The sequence below is a fragment of the Chanos chanos genome, chromosome 3 (genome assembly GCF_902362185.1).
Source record: "Chanos chanos chromosome 3, fChaCha1.1, whole genome shotgun sequence".
Lineage (NCBI taxonomy): Eukaryota > Metazoa > Chordata > Actinopteri > Gonorynchiformes > Chanidae > Chanos > Chanos chanos.
In genome coordinates this window covers 16,137,670-16,159,558 of record NC_044497.1, presented here as the reverse complement: position 1 = coordinate 16,159,558, position 21,889 = coordinate 16,137,670, and the positions used below count along the sequence as shown (strand labels likewise).

The 21,889-nt window shown below is 41.9% G+C and overlaps 1 protein-coding gene across 8 annotated transcripts; it reads right to left on the bottom strand.

Annotated features, from left to right (window-relative positions):
- Positions 1-2,127: 2,127 nt before the first annotated feature.
- Positions 2,128-18,228, bottom strand: pfkpa (phosphofructokinase, platelet a). Of its 8 annotated transcripts, none has more exons than XM_030767231.1 (21): positions 18,155-18,228; positions 16,916-16,993; positions 16,395-16,584; positions 15,917-16,082; positions 15,766-15,810; positions 15,434-15,542; positions 14,985-15,080; positions 13,346-13,438; positions 12,415-12,540; positions 12,010-12,074; positions 11,489-11,576; positions 9,914-10,060; positions 9,393-9,463; positions 9,189-9,276; positions 8,110-8,262; positions 5,663-5,827; positions 5,412-5,473; positions 4,657-4,768; positions 4,146-4,245; positions 3,085-3,190; positions 2,128-2,673 (listed from the first exon to the last, which is right to left on the bottom strand). In XM_030767231.1, the coding sequence occupies exons 1-21, from the start codon at positions 18,224-18,226 to the stop codon at positions 2,517-2,519; spliced, it is 2,289 nt and encodes a 762-aa protein (XP_030623091.1). In that variant the 5' UTR covers positions 18,227-18,228; the 3' UTR covers positions 2,128-2,516. The 8 variants fall into 8 exon arrangements, with proteins under 8 accessions (XP_030623091.1, XP_030623092.1, XP_030623089.1 ...); XM_030767232.1 differs by having other exon boundaries at positions 11,501-11,576; XM_030767229.1 differs by lacking the exon at positions 8,110-8,262 and adding an exon at positions 6,424-6,576 and having other exon boundaries at positions 11,507-11,576.
- Between the last annotated feature and the right edge of the window lie 3,661 nt (positions 18,229-21,889).

The window sequence follows — 21,889 nt, the reverse complement described above, 5'->3', positions numbered from 1 at the left end:
GATACCATCTGCAATAAGAAGAGAGGAGCTGCCGGACGGTCCCTAAATCAGTGTTTATGATAAGCCAAAGTTACTGATCTGAGGTGTAGTGGACATGCCCTGTGTTCTCGTAGAAATTGGAAATCCTTGAAATTACACATCGTCTCTTGCAAAGTCTTCACATCAACACTACATCTATTCATTCATTTATTTATTTATTTATTGCATGGATTTATGTGCTCATAAATATTCATCCCCTGTGCATGTGTGTGTGTGTGTGTGTGTGTGTGTTTGTGTCTTTCCTTCTCTCATGCACATGCACACATTTACGTGATGTGTCTGAAAGAGAAATATTGCTTTTCTAATAATGCAAGCAAAGATTTATTGGCTCTTGTTATTATTGTCATCACGATAGCTTTCAACTAATCTATTTTTACCACCACACAGTACGTTCAGTATTTACAGCACTGGCATTTTATCCGGTACCATACATCTCTTTCTCTTTCTCTTTCTCTCTCTTTCTCTCTCCCTCTTTCTGTCTCTCTCCCACTTTGTCTCCCTCTCTTCATTCTAAGTGCATAAGATCTGAGGAGAAATCTGCTTCACAAAGCAGTCTTCAACAACCACACTGATACAGAACGGAGCTCTTTTAATAATGATGGTCTACTTATCAAGCCATTTAAATGATCAAGTCTTAATGGTTAATTGGACACACACTTTAGCTTAAGGGATTCAATAAAGCGTCCAGAGAGATAAAGTTAGGGAAGTGTACATCTGGCTCTCCATAAACACATTAAGATCCCCACATTTACAGCCCCTTTAATCAGCCGAATGAAATCAGATCTGAGTGTGATTTAAGGAGAAGAAAAAGGAGGGGAAAAAAGAACGAAGGAGAAATGAAATGGTAATTACTATTGATTACCTATGTGCATATGACCCCTCTACAGGCCCCTGCTTTGCATTCTTAAATCAACTCAAATGATTAGATTTACCTATTTTATTTATTTAATTATTCATTTAGGGTCTGGGAGGCTGGCACTGCGATGCTCTCTCACAGTCTCTGACAGAAACAAACATGTGTCAGCAAATAAATTGAAATGAATTATAATCATAAGGAAAAGAAACAGTGTGTATGTGTCCTGACCAATTAACCCCCAACCCCAGTTAAATGGAGCACTGAGTGAATACACTTACTTGTCTTTCATTCTTTCACCATTTGACTATTTCAGGTGTTTATGGTGGTTTGTAGACAGCTGTTGGGGGAAAGTTTAATTCTTTCCTGCCATTTTCTCTCACTATTACGATACGATAGCTTTATCCCTGCTTACTGTTCAGAATTGTTGAGCAAATCCATTTACGTGTGAAATAGTGGTCCAATTACAAGTATATAGAGTTAACAGACCCCTGGGAAATTGAAACCCCTTTTCAAATGATAAGATAAACGCACATTCTAACCACAACCCAACGAAGCCTACACAGACACACACACAAATTCATACAGTTCCAATTTAATATCTCTACATTAGGAAAATGCATAGAAATTGAGGGAGAGTAGATATTGGTGAACATAATTCATGTTGTCAGGGCACTGGCAGCCATACTGCAAACCACGTGCATGGATCACGTTTCCCCGTAGTACTATGCTGCCCTCTACTGGTAGTAGGAAATTCTTACATGAACGGTTGCACACAAAACTGATGAACCAGGTATGATACTAAGAAGCCATTTTGCCATGGTTTTAATTGTTAATTCTGCTGTATTAGTTGAAATATTTTGTGCTCCACATGTAGTAATGCTGCAGAATGTGGAATGCGACTGAGAATCTGTAGCCTGGTTTAATTACAAAACATTATATTTGAAGTAACTGATTTATTACTTTCATTAAAGTGACATGTCATGTGCAATAAAATTGCCATATTTAGCAATAATAACCATTTCATTCCACAGTTTCATTTATATTGCGTTTTATTTTGCAGACTGATATTGACAGATATTGATGGAAGGTGAAGACACTGCAATAAACACAACGGAGCCTTCCAATAACATATATGGTATTTATTTCTCGAGCAAATATGTTAACACATATGAGGACATGATACACCCACGGCAAACTGTGCTCTCGTATAGGAAATGTATTGCATGGCTTTTTTTCACAGGTAGGCCAACATCACACAATCAGTTTCACACACTTGACAAGTGGAACTAATTTTAAGCTACTCTCTGGAGAGGACTGGAAGAGAGGGGTGTGCATTATGGTGTGACACCACTGCGGAGGTGACAAGAACTCAACGAACCGTTGCTTCTCTTTTTTTTTTTGCGCGGTGACAGACGTGAGAATAGACGAAAAAAGCGTTTGGAGTTACACTAACCCTGCGCTGGTCCCTGGTTTCTCCTACGTTTTTTGTAAAACAACAACGGGTGACGCTCTGATGATGCGACGAGAAAAGTACAAATGAAGCTTCTGCTCTAGCTCACGTCGTTACCGTATTCGATAGCCTCTGACCCCCTCCGTACCGTCGACCGCGGTCCCCTCGGCCTCAGATGGCGGCAGTGGCGTCCGACTCTTTGGGTCTGTCACGAACGACGTGCTCCAGCTGACCAGAGTCGGACACGTCGTAACTCGTCTTGTATTTAGCCAGGATCTTCATCAGGGGGCGGAGCTTCAGCCACCACTGCTCTTTGGGAATCCTGTGACTGGAGATTTAATAAACACACAGGGAAGCCACACGTTGAGATGTGGAACATGGTTCAAGATACACTTTAAAAGCATTTCTTAACAAACTTACAATTATATGAGGACACTTTTCAAAGAACATCAATCAACTGGAAGATTAAGAGGGTACGTGTGACAAAAGAGAGTTTTGGAAGAGAGTATGTGTGATGAAATATAACTATCCCCTCAGAAAACGTAAGGCATCACTAAGCTACCCCTATCTTTTCATCACAGTCTAAAGGAAATAAAATGAACGGATCATATTTTAGACTGTTATTTCAGACTATTGATCATTTCAGGCAAAAACGAGTTCCAGTGAGAAGAATGCAGTTAGGGATGTGTCAGTGTAAGTGGACTGTAGTGTGAGGTTCAGAGGGTTGTGGTGTGCATACATAAAGTCTGTCTCGTCTCTAAGCTGCACCACAGGCTGGAAGATGAGAGCCCGTCGACGCATGCCCAGCAGACACGCCGAGTCCTCTGTGTTGGCAAACACTCGCCCTGTAAGGAGAGACAACCAAACACACACACACACACACACACACACACACACATTATTACGATATACACACAAACACAAACACGCACAAACACACAGCTGGAGTGCTGCTGGTGGGAGTATTCCCTAGTGTATAATTCAGTGTCTCTCAGCCTGAGTCCTGAGGATCCAATAAACTGTACCTATGTACTTTAGTTCAGTAAATTAGCAAAAGGTCCTTGGTTAACTGATTAAGGCCTTTTGGATTTGGGGCTGAACCAGACTGGGTCTTGAGAACAGGAGCTGAGAGACACTGGTCTAAAGCAATGCGTCAGGGGATTACCCAGGTAAAAAACAGAGAGAGGAGTATACTGTATCCTGAAGATGATGAAAGAAAAGACTAACCGTGATTGAGGTGTGGTTACAATACTGTGAAACAATACAACTTGAAGCAAGAGGACAGAGATGACAGACAAGGAAAGCACCCTACTCTTAATATCAGATGTGTTTTGCTCCTGTGCACTAATGGCATGAAACACATATGATATTCCCTTACAATGGACTGAGTGTTGATGAGATGAGAGTCAATAAGAATATAGTTAATACAATTACCTTCATCTTAGGACAGCAACACGCACAGCAAAAAAAGCAGAGACATACAAAAGTGGATTTAATTTTAACTGCCGCAGAGAAGCTGTAACTTTCATAAAGTCAAGATGAAAATGAACTGATGTTTTTATGAGGCTGTATATTCTGTGGTGTATTATTACAAGTTATTATTATAAGTGTATGACTTGCCATAAATATTCTGGACAGAGAACTTTGATAAATATGAGTATCGGACAAAAACCATTAAAAAAAACACAAGAAAACAATCTTTTTAAAAAGAATGCCAAGGTCGTCTCTGGTGACTCCTGTCATTGAAGAGTTGTGGTCAGTCACATTAACTGGAAAGAGGGCTATTTATAGTTACTCTACCTTGTCTGTAGGTTTCGTTTAGCTTCTTAGAAATCCATTGCATGGCTTTGGCTGAGATCTTTGTTCCAAAGTTACGATCGAATGGAGATGGAGCCCCACCCTGTAAAAGAGAAGGTGATTATAATCGGTGTGTCCACCCCCACTCACACACACACACACACAGACACACACACAAGAATAACATTTATCGTTTGTCTTTCTCATTTTTTCCCTCTGATTTAATTCTAGATAATTCCTTCTTATTTTCAAGTCAAGCCCTGACATCTATCATGAGACTTCAAGTCCTATAATCCGTCTAATCTCATCCTGTGTCGACTTCTATTTCTTTGCTAAAACTCTACAGCTACAGTTTGCTAATAATCCTCGGTGCTAAGCAACACCAACCAAACTGATTATTATTTCCTAGTTATGACTATTAAGACTAAGCAAAAGATTCTGTCATACTTTATGGACTGACTGGTAATGGAGGGATATCTACCATAACATTCTGACCAGATTTTCTCTCAGTTACCTGCTGCATGTGACCCAGAACATTCTTCCTGCAGTCAAAGACTCCCCTGCCCTCCTCAGAGTAGAGTTGGTAGATGAAGTCAGTGGTGTAGTTTTCATTGCAGTTCTCGTTTCTAAAGATCAAAGGAGATAGGGTGATGCTAGAGTCTGTCTTAGGGCGGCAGCAGTAACCGGGTCTGACATGTCTCAGACAACTGGCTTAAGGGTGCTGTTCAAATGGATTTCAATCAAACTGACCAAAAAAAAAAAAAAAAAAAAAAAAGACAAACCATAACTTCTGATGGTGTGAGACAGATTTGATTTCACACATACCAAAATATAATTTGTAGTTCTCAAACGAGCATTTGACTGAAGGCCAAACTATTCTCAGTGACCATTAAACATAAACTGAACTGTGAAGCTGATAGAGGGAATGAAATTAAAACACACACACACACACACACACCTTTGGGGTAATGAGCAGACTAAATCCTTCTTTTCACATGAATTTTTAATTTCTTTTTCTTAGTTTTAATTTTAAAAGCACTGTTGCCAAACCAGCCAGCCCAGCAGAGATGGAATTTCACTGCAGTCATCAGGCTGTTTCTAATGGCAGTTCAATACAGGCTGGGACAAACATTTCTTTGTGGAGGCAGCAGGGTGAAAAGGTCTGGTCTATGGGTAGGGACACTCATAAAATACACGCAGTCATATTAGGGTGCTATTGGATTAGGGCGTTGAGAGGGAAAGCAGACTGATTTTTTTTTTTTGTTTTACCTGAGGACCAGTCCTCTCTGAATGCTTGTCTTCATTTTTTCCGTTAAGTGCTCCACGTTTGCCTGTGACACAACAAAAAATGACATTCCCACATTTGACCAGCAGATGGAGCTGTTTAATTCTTTTATACTCTTATATGGGGTAAAGCTCAACTTTTTTTTTAAGATAATCCTCTTTTAATTCATTAGTGTGAAAAAATAGCAGAGGCAGTTTTGGTATTAATTTTAGTAGTGTAAGCATGTGCTGATTACCTGTAGGTCACGGATGTCAAATGGCTCTTCATAGATGTAGGCAGCATCAGCACCGGCGGCGAGTCCACCCACACTGGCCAGATAACCACAGTATCCCCCCATGGTCTCAATGATAAACACACGACGCTTGGTCCCACTGGCTGACTGCTTGATACGGTCGCATGTCTGGCACGCACATGCGCACGCGCGCACACACACACACACACACACACACACAGACACGCGCGCGCAAACACACACACACACACACACACAAAACACACACACACACACACACACACACACACACACAGATTTAAATTCCATCATCTTGTTGAAGTTACTGCACTCCAGAGGAACGCTTGGGGAACATGACAAATATTACCCAACACTTGTTTTGTCTGAATTGCTGCCAGCACAGAGGACTAACCATCGCTGTTAAAACAGAACTGCTTGCAAAGACATAAACAAATCTTTTTTTTTTTTTTTTGGCTCTTGTAAATACAAATGTATCCCAGGATTTTAAATATTTACTCAACATTCTAAATAAAATGTTAAAAAGTTGAAAAAATAAACTAAAACTGATCCCAATCAAATTCTAAAATAATTTTGGATAACAAAAACATTCAATCATGCGTACATAACCACTCATGGAAAACACTTTTCTACTGTTTTGAATATAAAACATACAGTAGTGCTAACATAGCTCTTACAGCTCTAGCACAGTCAATCAGTCTGTTTTACTGTGTTATGAAGCCTTTTGGTGGAGGGATCTCCCTTACCTCCACGATGGCATTGAGGGCAGTGTCGGCCCCAATACTAAGGTCAGTACCGGGCACATTGTTACTAATGGTGGCAGGCAGCATACACATCGGGATGCAAAACTCCTCATAGTTGGCTCGAGCCTCATACAGCTGCAGCAAACACTCAAGCGCCTGAACCAGCACCGCACGGGCACAGCACAACACATTGCAATACACACGTTAGACCAGCAGGTGGAGCCCTGGAGCGCGGAGCGGAACCGTGTGTGTGATTCAGCCTACATCCGCACGATAGCCACTTAGGCTTCCCATTGGCAGAGAGAGGCGAGAAAGGGGCGGGGTTGGGAGAGACAGAGGTCATGGTCTACACTTGGACACATAAACACACACGCACACACACACGTAAGGGTGAGGTAGGGGGTAGGATGTGACGCAAAAGCGCAATGCCATTGCTTACAGGTGTGCACTGTGGCCTTGGACACAACAACAAAATGGAGCCAGGGAGGTCGCTGACAGACAAGGCGCTGGGCAAATCTGCACACCGAGGATGAGGATGAGGATGGGCGGAACAAAGGGGGTGAGATGACGGCCAGGTGCATTTTTCTGTGTAAATGTCAACCTGACACTAACCTGCTTTGTGGGGACCTAATGCCTGATAAAGTTCTACACACGTGCTCAGCATCCTTATTTTTTGGAGAGTATATCTAACCCTGTGACATAGTCCTACAAAGGACAATAGCAAACGTTTGTCATCTTGTGGTCTTTTTTTTAGCTGTATAATTAGTAGGTGTTGCTTTAGGACTGAGAAACTTCTGGAATACGCCTGTGAACCTGCAGCAATATCTTAAATTTGTAATGTGAGTATTTACCTCTTTACATTAGCCATAACTATTGACAAAGTTAAAATGTTTTAATGAGAAGCTAGACTCACTGTGAGGAATCATCATGCCTTTGTCAGAGTTAGTCACTGCTGAGTGGGGTTAGTAAGTGTTTATTACGCTAAACAGTGGTTTAATGAGCTAAAGTCTCAGCTCTGGCCTCTCACCTATGGTGAAATAAATGAGGGTGTGCTCAAAATTAAACAGGAAGGGTTGCCGACATGGCAGGCATGAATTAAAAAAAAAAGCGTGCGTTCACAACATGCCTCCATGTCATCATCATCATCATCATCATCACCATGATCATCGTTACAACTTACCTGTGTGCTCTTCGCTCGCCCTATAGTTTACCAGCCAAGGCCTTGGTGAGTTGACATAGTTAGACCAGTACTCATACGTACCAGTGTATGACTCAATCTAGTTAGTCAGCACTGACTCTGGTACTCTGGTTTTGTTCAGTGCTAATCACATGCATTGTTAATGGAGCACTGGCTGGTTTTCTCAACTGTGTTAAATTTAGTAGAGAAGATTAGCTCTCATTACAGGGAGGACAAATTTCAAGAGAAATGAAGGAAAACACCTAATTACTTCATAATGACATTAAAATCATCTAAACTGGGCAAGCGTGTTTAGGAGCCAAATTGTTAACCATTAATATCAAGACGTCCTTTGAAATGGTTTCAAAACATCTTTTTTTTTTTTCCTTTTTTTCCCATAATATGATATTCCCTATTGGCCTTGTCTGACTGGCTGACTGCTGGTAAATGGCAGGCGGAGCCGCCCTGATGTGATTGGCTGGCGAGCAGAAGGCGGAGCCAGCCCGACTTACATCAGTGATGGCGTTCAGAGCGGTGTCTGCGCCAATGCTGAGGTCTGAGCCCGGGACATTGTTGGAGACTGTGGCGGGCACCATAACCATGGGCACACAGAACTCGTCACATTTCCCACGGGCCGCTAACAATTCCATGATCCCCAGGTAGGCCTGCAGGGCAGGGGCAGAGCCACGGGTTTAGTGTACTGCTAATGAGGGGATGACGGGAAGAGGGAGGAAACGGAGGGATAAAAAAGAGAGAGAGGAGAGGGAAGTACAGGGTGGATACAGAGTGGAGGAGAAAAAAGAGAGACGGATCACAGGGGCCAAAGGGAAAGCTGGGTCTATCGCAACGGACAGCGTGAAACACACAGGTACCACTCTGCGCATACACATGTCAATCAAATACAGTCTCTCCCACACACACACACACACACACACACACACACAGACACATGTACCGTCATAAATTCAGGTACAGATAGCCATCCACACACACCGAGACAAGATGAGCCTGTATAGAGAAGCATGAAATGACTAGAGAGAAGCAGATGAATTCAGATCTGAATTATTCATTCAAATTATGTCATAACTTTACTGCTGGTTCGTTCATCACTTCAGCTGTTTGAATGTCTATCAGTGTGGAGTTAAATCTACTGACTGTATGTTCAAAGCACCAAACGTGATGGACGAACCAGTTTATTGGATACGATGAGGAAACACATCAGCTGTGTGTGTTTGGTTTTGACTTTTCATCAGCACAAATGTGCATGTGTTTTATGCAGAGGGATAAAGACTACAGAGGAGAGACTGCATGGAAAGGACAGGCCAAGTTAACATCTCAATAATACATCATTACACAAAGTCTAAAACTACAGTTTTAAATTTCATGAAAATTTAATGAAATGTAAAAACATATTCTGAATATTTCATAAAAGTAAGATATTAAAGATTATATTCATATATACACATACACATAGAGTGTCGTATAGTGTAATAATACTAATATTACTAATAATATTACATCACCATCATCAAGGCTAGGTTAATCTGTGTTCATGATCGATAATTCACTATCATACCACTTAACCACATACCTCAAATCCTCCAATGACAAGCAGTGCATTTATATTATATTTGCGCATCTGTTCTGCAATTTTATCAGTGTGCTTTGCTGGAAGTGTTCTGAAATAGTGAAAATTTTCCATTACACGTCCATATGATGCATAACCAACATCACATAGCACAAAATGCAAAGTAACAACACGTTTTTATCACATTTTCACAAATTTGCGTTTTACCTCTTGGTTCCCAACAGAGATCCCCCTTGACCAGTCCAGCCACCCACGTCAGCCCACTTAATCTCTTTGATCTGCAAATATAGGAATTTAATGACACATTTTTTAACTTGTAAAATTACTGATAAGGAAAAACTATCTAACAGGGTTACTTAACATAAAAGAAAAAAAATACTTATATCCTCTGCTGTTCTTATTTCTACCTTAGTCTGTATGCACAATGCAAAATCACAATAATATGCACGTCACTCATGATGTTTTTGACACTTCGCCCCCTATCTGTAGAGAGTGGTACTACTACTGCTCTCCAGGAAGGCGATTTCAGCACTCTTAATTGGATTAATGTAATCTGAGCGTCTTATCTGACTACAGCTCCTCCGAACAAACAACCAAAGAGCAAAGGGAAGCAAAGTGATTTCGACATGATGCTACTGTTTTGATGATACATTTTCAAGACTGAATGGTAGTGACTTGTTTTTTGATAAAAAAATCTAAAAAAAGAAAGAATGGAGAAAAACTCGAACCTGTCCCTTGTAGAATCCTTCAAACCCGTCACTGACAGCGAACATCTTGTGCCCCTCTGAGATGCCAACCCTGACGGCGGAGCGGACGGCAGCGTTCATGCCAGCCGCCGGCGCCCCCACGTTCAGCACCGCCACGTTAAAATTGCTCTGAGAGAGAAAAATGAATAATGATCTGTTTTAAACACTCCTAGCACCCCACTACAACCCTGCACACCACAGTTCTTCATTACCAAAGTCCCAGTTCAGCATCTGATGGACACTCACAGTGGAGACATGGGTGGGATCTTCTTAAAAAGCTAGCTGACTGGTATTTTTTTTTTTTCTTTCTTCTGGTTTCTTTGCCTGCAGGAGAAGCTACAGCTGTCAAAATCTGTGACAAGAACGGAGGGTAGTCTACATCACTGTTTTACACTGCCAGTGAAAGACTCCCCCTTTTCTTCTTACAACTGTTCATTATTTCTCTCTGAGGTATTTTTAAACGACAAGAACAAATTTTACTAGCGAAGTTCTGCTGAAAAGCAGCCATGTTCTCGAGTGCTTGTTCAACTGCGCTTGTTTAACTTAACCACGCTGTCAGTGGAACCTTTCCGTTCCGTTTCACCTCCGCAAGCCCCTGTGAGGAGAGCCATGTTAAATCAGCCCGAGCTGAAGGGAGGGAGGTTGATTATTGGCTTAACTCCACGGGGAGCAGGAACTGGAGAGGCAGTCTCCCTAAGTGCCAGAGACAGCCCACAGAGACACTCAATACAACTCACCACAGCTCTGACCTGCTCCTGCCACCTCCACACGCAGGCGTGAGACAGTACGTCTATCACGCTAGGCTAACTTCTAACGACAGCACAAGCTGTAGTCAATATGATGATGCCAGACCAAGAACAGACCTATTCATTAAGTGTGACTGTGCTCCTGCCATTATGCTGTGTGCTTTTTGAGTTAAGAGGCAGACCTAAGTTTGAACAGAAAAGGGGGAATTAAAACTCTCCTCCTCTAGCTTTGAGGATCCAGGAGACTCCAAAAGGTTTGTTTGTCCATGCTGGAACACACCTCTTTCTGTTACATGCTCCTCAGAGCTAGAAATAAGACACGCGGTTCTCTCTATTTCTTTCGTATTTGTAGCATGATGCAGTTTTTACAAGGATGATAACCACACCACTTAAAAAGCTGTTATCATAATGTAAATTGTGGAAACAATCCTGAGGACAAATGAGCAAATCATCTCTGTATAACACTATCAACACCTGCATCCTAATGAGAAACAAAAAGCTCTATGCCAACCAGCAACAGTAAGACTTTATCAGGCCGTTGGTAAATTTAACATGCTATAACCTCCTCTGCACTGCTCAGATTCATGTTAACCCATGTAATTCATGTTTCAAAAGTGAGAAAGAAGAGTTATAAGCTTTGAATTATTGCAAACGAAAAGTTTTCTGAACGGGGTCAAACAAGTCAACACAACACATAACAGGGTTTGTATGATATACTGTACAAGGTCACGTCTGTGCAGTGTCATCAGCAAACAGAGGTGATATGTGAGAGCTAGTGTGTGTGCAATATAAACAGTCCTCTCTCTTTCACAGAGCTGGCGACACTTACGTGTGGAAGTTCAGACTCCGGTTTGCGGTGAGCCAGGAGTTTGTACGTCTTCAGGTTATTCTCGAAACTCCTGCAGCAAGATGAAAAACAGCGAATTGAGACCATCGCGCTTGCTGCCATTTGGCAACAATTAGCTTTCCTAGGCCTTTCACTAACATCATTTTGGTCTGTTGTGGCATTCAAGACAAGTTCATCTGTTATAACTGTCCCACACCCACTCCTGCAGTGTGTTAACAATTCTCTACTACCACAATGTCATATAATTAATGTTACTAGACAGTGAAATGAATGCTGAGCTGAGGTTACAAGTGTCCTCGTGCAAGTCAACGGAAAATGAAGTGAGTATATACAGCCAAATCAGGGGGCCTATTTCGTTGTAAAGGACTGCAACACTGAAAGAAGATATGATGGTGTTTTCCTTTAAGGTCATTTTCTGATGACCTCAGCAGAAACCAAATGTTGGGCTAGCACCACGTCTAAAGTTTAAAAGATGTGTTTTGTACCTGCCACGCAGTCGCACAGCATCCTCGAACTTCTTCTCGTCCATTGCTTTCTGAACCTCCTGCGTCTGTTTGGAAGATATCGTTTTCATTTGTCTCGTCTCAGCGCTTGTTTGTATTGTTTACATCCACAGAACTGGACGTGAGTGGCTGGAGTGAAGCCAGATGATTGAAAAGATCTATACTGTTTGATGGGACTTTGTTTGTTCTCACAGAACAATGCCTGTAACTTCATCAGTACCAATGTTACAGGCCGTATTTACTGCTCCACAACATGGGCTTTACAAATGCTTCACCCAAATAAGTCAAAGATCAATAAAACGCTCTCATAACACACACACACACACACACACACACACACACACATACACACGGGCTTTAGAGGCTTGGACTGAGTCCAGAACGTACCATCTGCACACACTCCATCAGGGGCAGACGGACCGCCTGATTTCCACACAGAGAGACGACGCAGGCCGGCGTGTTGGCTGTCGTTTCCAGCAGAGCCAGCACTGCCTCCACACCCATCCTGCTGGCCTGGGCGCCAAACGAGAGAGCAGACAACGAGATCCATCACATTCTTTATCATGCAGTTCATCATAGATCTCACCTCCCGTAAAAACACATAAGTCTTTGCATGGTTTAGGGCATTTCAAACTGACACAACATTTGATTGCACAGAGACGTATGCATTAAAACATACATCTGAAAACCATGGTAAAATACTGGCATTTTTATGTCTTACATGTTTATTCTTAGTCACACCTTCCTTGCAAGCTCTAAATATTCCAAACAGGGTTAGCTATAAATTTAATGGACAGTGTTGTCATAAAGCAGCACACAGACTCCTGCTCAAGGTGTTCTTTAACTCCTCTTCAGACCTGATTACAGCCAATAACTGACTGGCCCAGTTCCAGCGTAGAGCCAGATAAATGAAACAAGTGTCAGAACGATGTGAAATACAAGGACACTAAGACACAAAGAGAGAGGGACAGAGAGAGAGACAAAGAGAGAGAGACAGAGAGAGACACAAAGAGAGAGGGACAGAGAGAGAGAGAGAGAAAGAGGTACTAGAGAAAACAGTAAATATTTAATGAGTTATTCATTATTAGTCTCTCTCCCCTCCTCCCTTTTTCATTTTTTGTTAACTTGACAGTGATAGATTCTAAAAGCCCAAGGTTGAGGATTTCTGTACCATAATACCTGTGTGCTGTGAGAGACTGTGTGCTGTACTTGGCATCAAATCTGCTCTAACACGCTTTTGCCTAAAAACCTTCCACGCTCCTTTCAGATCAGATCAGACCCAGAGCGGTGCGCTCTCGTGCAGTGTTCCCACACTCACCAGGATCCTGTCGAAAGCTGACGGGGTGCCCCCTCTCTGGACGTGGCCGAGGATGGTCACGCGTGTGTCAAAGCCGAGGCAGCGAACAACCAGCTGGACAAAACACAGACGCCCGTTTGAACAGGACCACAACCAACCCGATTTAAAACAGCAACTGTAAAAACAGTTGTTCCCAATGTCCAGTGATTGTGACAAATCAGATCAAGTCAAATTAACCAGTTAAATGATTTAGCTGATTTAATTTAATGTATCCTGGCTCACGAAATTCCACAGTAAAGTCACAGCCTCACGACAGATTCATCTGTTTACTGCATAATATACCAACGCTGTCATTGTTAAATTAAAATGTAATTGCATAATCAACTTTAAGGAGAGAAACATTTGTCAAAATCAGTGAATGATGATCACAAAGATTAAAGGAAGATCAGAAAATCAACAACACCGAAGCATGCGTTTAGCTAAGCAGATCCCAAGGAGAGTTGCAATACACATGCAAAATTAAAGAATCATATTAGGAAATGTATCACCCAAATCTGAAGTTACCTATGCTGAATCGCTGTAATCAATGGAAAATTAGCAAATGCTAAGCATGGTCACAAATTCAACTCCTGCAGGACCAAATGTAGAAACTCACTTTGAATTAGATACACTGATCATAAGAATAACTTACTCATAAAGGTCACTTCAAATGACTTGACGTGTGGCTTTACGAGACAACAGAACATGACTAGCACTATAAATAAAAGAATATATAGTTTAAAAAGAAAACAGAATGCTACGGCTTTGAGATGAATCCTTTTCTTTCCATTGTTTTTTTTTTTTGTTTTGTTTTTTTTCTCATGGTGATTATTAAAACAGACAATGTATCTCTGCACTGAGAATTCAAATAATATGGACTGTTATTTGTTAATTGTTAATGTCTGGCGTGTTCTTCTCCTGAAGCTAGCGTAGCATTACCACTTTACATTGGTGTCAGACAATGTTACCATTGGCGTTCCAGACGCCGCCTCAATGAACTGTTACAAAGTGTTGCATCAGAGGAGAAGAGGAGGGTGAAAGCGGGACTATTAGCTTGTACGAAAATGCCAGACGACTAGAGAAGTGACAGCCTCTGCCTTACCGGTGAGTGAGAGGACAAAGCCAGAGAAGGAAGCCACACAAGAGGTCAAGAAGTCAGGAGGTCAATGCAGGAGCTGTACAGCTAAGCCTACAGTACTTACATTTTTTATATGTTCTGCGGTTATTGGTTTGTTGTTACGATCAATGGCGCCTTCAGCTACTATTACGATATTCAGTCTTTTCTTTCCTGCCCGATTCTACAAGGGTAAGAAACATGTTAAAAAACACGGAGGGGTAAAGTGTTCGTCAGAGGGCTTCCAAAAGCTGGATACCGCCACGTGTAAGTAGTTCACTTCAGCAAACCAGCATCAAACAGAAACTTACAGAATTTTCTCTCTTCTCACATCGATTTCATTGTGAATTTTGCGCCAATTTTTCTGATTTAATCTATCAGCAGACTGTCTGGTTTGGTAGTCTGATCAAACCGGAAGTAGTTCCGGTTCGATCTGACTGGAACTACTTTTTGCAGCGTTGGTCTCCAGGCTTTTGCTTTCCTCTGACAGCACTTTGATGTACTCACATCCTTGACAATACCAGAGGTAATTGGTTTCCCGTGTCTGTCAATGGCCCCCTCGGCCACTATGATAATGTTCAGCCTTGAACCTCTGGATCGAGTCTGGGCAGTGAACACATTCAATTCCACACACATACTGTCAACGCACGTATCTCTCTATATCTATATACATGTACAAACATGAGAGAGAACATTACATAAAGAACAATCTATCATCCATGGTACCTATACACATCAACAATAGGAAGAATTGAAGAATTCTATTCATTACAGGCAAATACAGCAAAACCTGCTTTAGACTAAGTAAATACTTGAGAATCTATAAATGCACATAAAAAGTGAAAAGAAGTGTTTGGTGAAAACTGTAGTGCAGCGGTCTTTGACCGGTCACGTTGCTATGGTGACGCTGCTTTGATTGAGGCTGAATGTGAGAGGTGACTTTTGGTCTGGTTTACCGCTGAGAGTTTCTGACACATCTTCTCTTCCCACCCGTCCTCCGGTGGCATCTCAGGAATCAAAACCCAGTCAGCTCCACAAGCCAGGGCACTCACCAACGCCAGATAACTTAATACACCCACCACAGAACGACAAGCAAACTTCAACACACACACGCCAGCAGTTTATATTCACAGGAGACATACATCATGTGCTGTGCGACAATGGGAGTTACGGGAATTTCCCACCGACTAGCTGTAGAACACGTTGACAGAAACAGATGCATAAATGTTCCATGAGGAAAAGTGGCTATTAAGATTATACTGAAACGATGAAAAGATGTGATTCTTACCCACAGTGCCTTCCCATGACCTCCAGCACAAACGTCCTCTGGTGGCTAAAATGAGCAATTCATTTGAAAGTGAATAAAACCCGTTTATATAAATTCACAAGACTACGTATGGCTTGCAACTCTGTTTTCCTGAGAAATGACTGGTTCTTACCTCTGGGCAGTGGTCATGATTGCATCCACGACTTCGATAATTCTGTGCAGAGCAGAGTCAGTTCCGATTGTCATGTCGGTTCCACAGAAGTCATTGTCGATGGAACCCACCATTCCCACAATGTGCAGGGCTGAGTATTTCTGCACTGCATCTTCATTAATCAGCCCTGAATGAGAAAAAAAGGCACAAACAGACTTTTACTGTCTTATCTCACAGTTAACACAGGTACACTGGTAATAATACTACTACCAAAAAACACATTTTATATAGCCACTCATGTTCTCTTTCACCTGAATTCTAGCCTCTGTGTACATAGAATTCCTCTTTAACTGCTGAACTGCTTCCTGGTTTTCTTATTTGGCATAATGATAAGACCCAGAGCAGCACTTAGCAGTAACCGTGGTGATCACCAGCACTAGTCTATTTGACCCCACTCATAACCCCTCAACCCCCATCCCCCTCTTTGTGGAGTACCTACCCTGCTGCACCAGCTCAGTCAGGAGTCCGCTCCACTCCTCTCTGAAGAGGTTGGCTCCCGTCAGGCTGCCGTCTCCTCCGATCACACACAGGTTGGTGATGCCTCGTTTCACCAGGTTGTGTGCCGCCTTCAGGCGTCCCTCGTGTGTGCGGAACTCTTTACACCGCGCGCTGCCGATGACTGTGCCACCCTGCCGTGCCACAGAACACACACACGCACGCACACACACAAATAGTTTCTCTGTTACAAAACAGGGCCTTTTTCAACGGTGTGTTCATCTGATGGGTATATATGTGATTGGCATGCCATCCTAAATCTACAGCCTTACAAAACATCTACATGTCTCCCATTGATTTCCTGCTGTCTCTAGTGTTTTGAGCTTGCGAGTCAACTGTAGCCATGGCAACCCATAATTCAGATGCGGCAGCGTTCAGAAGAACAATCTCATGTGTGTTCACTTGGCTGGGATGAAATAATGCCTCTCTGAGGGACCATCTGTGTTTTTCTTCTCTGCGACTCACCACTTGTAGCATGCTGGAGACATTTTCCCACGTTGCCTCCTTAATGTTGTCACCTCCATCCACCATACCCTGATATCCCTGTAACACCACACACACACACACACACACACACACACACACACACACACACACACACACACACACACATAATTATTCCACACCTCCAAGAGCAACTGTTCCATTCCTGTTAACAGCTGGCCTGTTTCATCACTGTCTTCTTATGTCTCCTTGTAAACAGTGTATTTTCATATTTTCATAGCATCCAGCATCAAATGACAATGTCAGTGAAGTAAGATTGTATCAAACCACAAGCAGAGACATAGAACATTGAACTGGATATAACAATGCCAGCGCAGAAAAGGCCTCCAATCCATTAACTCCACATACAGGAAACAGACGGGGCAGGGACATGACTGTGAGCATGCGTCTAATGCCCTTAAACAGTTACATAAGCACTGGAGAGAGAGAGAGAGAGAGAGAGAGAGAGATGCATCCACCCCCCACCGTCCACACTCAGACATACACATCTCACACACATGCATACACACACACATGTACACACACACATGTACAAACACACACACACACACACACACACACACACACGTAGCTACTATGCGATGGGCAGGAATTCTTGGATGGATGCCAGTCCACTCTGGAGGCACTATAAGGGAAATATCTTTAGCTTAATGAGGAGGGTTGCCTGAGAGATGAGAGAACACCCTGAACCTGTCTATGTTCTACCAAGCCAGGAGTAATGAACATGCCTCATATTAAATGGTAGTTGACCGTTGGTAGTGGTATAATTACTCTAGTAAAGGCTTGTTAAATATTAACTACAATTAAGATGCCTTTGAACATTATCATTTTATCAGTCAAGCTCTTGGTAAATTTGACTGTTCTCAAGACATGCCCTGAACAAGGTCAGACTGACCCTCCTGCAGACAGAGGCTGAAAAATGTGTGTGTGTGTGTATACGAAAGACATAATTATTATTTATCATCTGTCCGATTTTATTAAATATAACCCACTTACAGTTGTGGTAATGTCATTCTTACAGCAGTGTATGACATTACACTGTATGTCTTACAATGTCAAACAAAAAAAAAGAACTGATAAAGATTAACTAGTGTGGAGGGAAAGAATAAGGAGGACACAAAGTGTTTAGGTGGATGTCAGCAGTTTGACGTGGATCATGTATTAGAAAGGCTTCTGAAAGACAGAGAAACCAAACTGTACCTCATGAATAAAATAGACTTTAGCTCCTACATATATTCCCATTCGGACAACAGCCCGCACTGCAGCATTCATCCCTGTTACCAAAAAAGAGAACAGAACAAATGAGTAATGTCTGTTTCACAAACCTGCATTTATTTTCACATTCAGTTCCATGTTTTATAGGCTAATCAATGTTTGAGTAGGACATATGGTGTCACTCCAAGAAATAATGATGTTGTATTTACAGATATATATACAGACAGAAGGTTCATCTTTGTGCAGTAACACTTTAGTGAAATGTCAATTTCTTTATGAACATCCTTTTTCATCATTGTGAAAGACAACGATGACAGAGTCAGAGAGTAAGGCAGAGAAAGAAAGGAAGAAAGAGAGAAAGAGATAACATGCACTCTCCCTCTGGAGGCCTTACTGCCTTGTTTGGTAAAATGTGGTCTTGCCCCTCCCATTATAACTCACAAAGTCACTCAGTGGCTTTCGATGGAAACTGCAGAGAAGTGAAAATGAGTCCAGCACACTGACGACAGTCTAGCTAGTGCCAATAAAACAGAGGGTAGAGAAACGGTTCTAACTCTCACAGGAACATAAAGCGCCCCTGAAGGATTTCTAACTGGGAGGGAGGGAGGGATAAACAATAGGATAAAGGTCTGGTTTCACCCTGTTTGCCAAATTGGCAAAACAATGAAGCATTAGCTGAGCTGTAATGCTGTTACCAAGCAACACATTAAGATTAACTAGAAAAGACTGGAAACGCAGAGGGTCTAACGTACAGTTATGCCCGGTTCCTGAAAACACACATTTCTTTTACAGTGGGTGGTATAATAACAGAGTGGTCATTTAGAAATATAACGTACAAGGTAATAAAAGTTTACAAAACTGGAGGTGTAACTTATTTCTTGTTGCAGACTTTCACAGGATAGCAAAGGTCATTTCCCAGAGTCGTAGTTTAAACTTATTACACCACTTTTTCCAAGACAGATCAGAAAGGAGCTACTGTTTCTTTAATATTAAAACCCTATGGTTATATGTTGCAACTATATCTCTTTCTGCGACCCAGTCTGTTCCTATGTTGTGCCGCCTGATTGGATTAAATTCTGTTTGTATTTACTCTGTCATGCCGGCCGGCAAACCTTGGCACTTCACAAAGTTTTACCGGTGCCCTTCACTGAGCTGGATAACAGAGAAATCATTTTAATATGTTCACCTGACACCTGAGCTATCAATGATCTTACTGCACTGCACACTCCTGTATGCAGCACAGCTCTCATCTCTCTCCCTGGTTGTTGTTTCCCGACGGCAAAAGGCGCATACTATCTTTGGCGTTCAGCTGCCGAGACATATAGAAAAGTGATAATGTGTATGGCACCAAACTTAATTCAGCTCTGTACATAAACTGAATGAGAGAGGCAGGTGTGGCTGACTCAGTACTAAACCAGAACCTGTGTATTAACCTCTGTTGCATCATTCTGCAGTCTTGACCTACATGACTGATCATAAAAAAGCAAAGCAAAGACCCGACGCTCTTACATGGTCAATCTTACAGACACTAATATACTCAAGTATGTTACTATATGCCACTATTCAGACTGTTAAAATAATAAATTTAAAATGATAGAAATGGTCTTCAGAAATACGTCATAACCCAAATAAATCGGTATTTTGGAGATAATGGTTTTAAACGACGTCCTGTGCCCAAATGTAGACTATGTAATCTTCTGGTACTCTGGTTAATCCATCCAGCATCCTGATGCCGTGGCTTTCATAACTTTTATTTATCCAGTTGTTATCATGTAGCAACAAAGCGGGACAAAAGAATAGAAAACTAAGGGGAAAAAAGAAGGATAGGAGGGAAAAAAGACATCTGTCTGTCTGACATCAGTCACGCGAGCGCAATAAAGCAAACGTGCACATGACTAAGGATTTCCTTTGACGTACTGTAGGCCGACTTCTCAAAGACGACTGCAGCTTCTCACGTACACATCTCTATACTCGGCCCCACGAGTCGAGTTACCATCCCCTAACCAAGGTAACGACAACGTGGTAACACCTTTAACAAAGTAATATGGGTGTTTCCCTCATTCATCATTTTATCATTTTTCATACTATTCACGGTTAACCGGCTCTGTTGGAATACAGCTTTTACCGGGTAAAAAAAAAAAAAAAGAACAAGCGTGACTGACTTCCTGGTTTCAGAGAGTCGCCCGATATCACACTATCATACTGTTGATCATATGTAGATAGTCCAGTAAAACTGATTACAATGTGTGCTCTCTCATCATCTCTCACCGCCGACTTTGGTGGGCTACCCGACAGACCAGACATGATGCTACGCTGTGATCACATGGGAAAGATGGAGGCTCCGCAATGCAGTGTTAGGATTTATCATGTTAACGATATTCGCTATTGTATTTAGAAGGAAGTGTGTGTTCAGTCACACAAAAATTGTCTTTAATTGTAACTTTCTTGTACAGTGTCTCCAGAAGTGTAACGAATGATTTACTACACCACGTTTAAGATTCACCTTTCCAGTCTACCTTGACGACTGACAGTCCGGATGAGCAAAAGCCTACTCTTGTAGCTTATTCAGCTAACTGACGTCTGTTTTATCCTGACCCTAAATATTTTTCAGTTCAAACAGGTAGATGGTTCAAATCAACTTATGTTGTCTGTCTGCTAATCGCGCATCTGTGATAGTCTAAACAGATGGTCTTATCTTAGTTTGTATCGTATTACAATAGGTGCTTTCGCCCTCTACGGGCCCATTCGTTCATACAATGTCACAGAGTACATTTTCTCACTGCCAAGAGTCACATTACCTTGCGCATCCCCTCCGCTTGTCAAAACGCCGATGGCTTTTCCTGCCCCCGAAAGGTTCTCAAAAAACTTCTTGTTGTCAGGCTGCGTCATATTTACCTTTTGGTACAAATACCTCAGTGGTGGAACTCAATAATAAATAAATTTAAACGCTATAAAAATTGTGCCGGTATTTCAGAGGGCTGACAGCGTCCGCCCCCTTTTCTTGTCTCTCACTGCACGTACACGAGTTCTCTTCCACAATGTATTCTGTAGCGCTGTGGTTATTTGCATGAGACGATTGATGGCGTAGCTCACCCAATGGTGTCTCTGATCACGTATGCTCCCAGTTGTTTTGACCAATAGCAGACGGCTGTGGGAGGCAGTTTCGCCGTCCTTTACCACTGTGCAATGCGCGATATCCAGTATTTAGCCACAGTTTTGGAACCAGCATCTTTACCGTACTATAATTTCGAAACAGTTCAGTGCCATTATACTGCGCATCCAAGAAACAAATGGCACGTGCTTATGGGTTTATTTGAATCTGGTCATTATTAATAATATACTACAAGACTATACTTACAAGACTAGACTTTAGGTTTATAAAATCTCAACAAATTTGATTTTGTCTTTTAATTTTATTTAACGGAGAGAATGTCACATCAGCTAAACAATATTTTTGAACTGCTAGATGCTCAGTGGGAGGGAAAGAGTCAGGGATAGATGATAGTCAGGTACACAGAAACAGAGAGAGAGAGAGAGAGAGAGAGCATCAAGGCTGGCTGCACACAGGGTTCTGTTGAATCTGAATTCTGTGGTACAAAAACATAAGCTGATCATTCCAAAGATACCAAGGCATCACCAAACCAGAAGAGAATTGGCTCAGTGTTTATGTGGCTGAGGTTGACTGCATTTCAGTCCCAGTCTTTCTGCTCACAGTCAGAA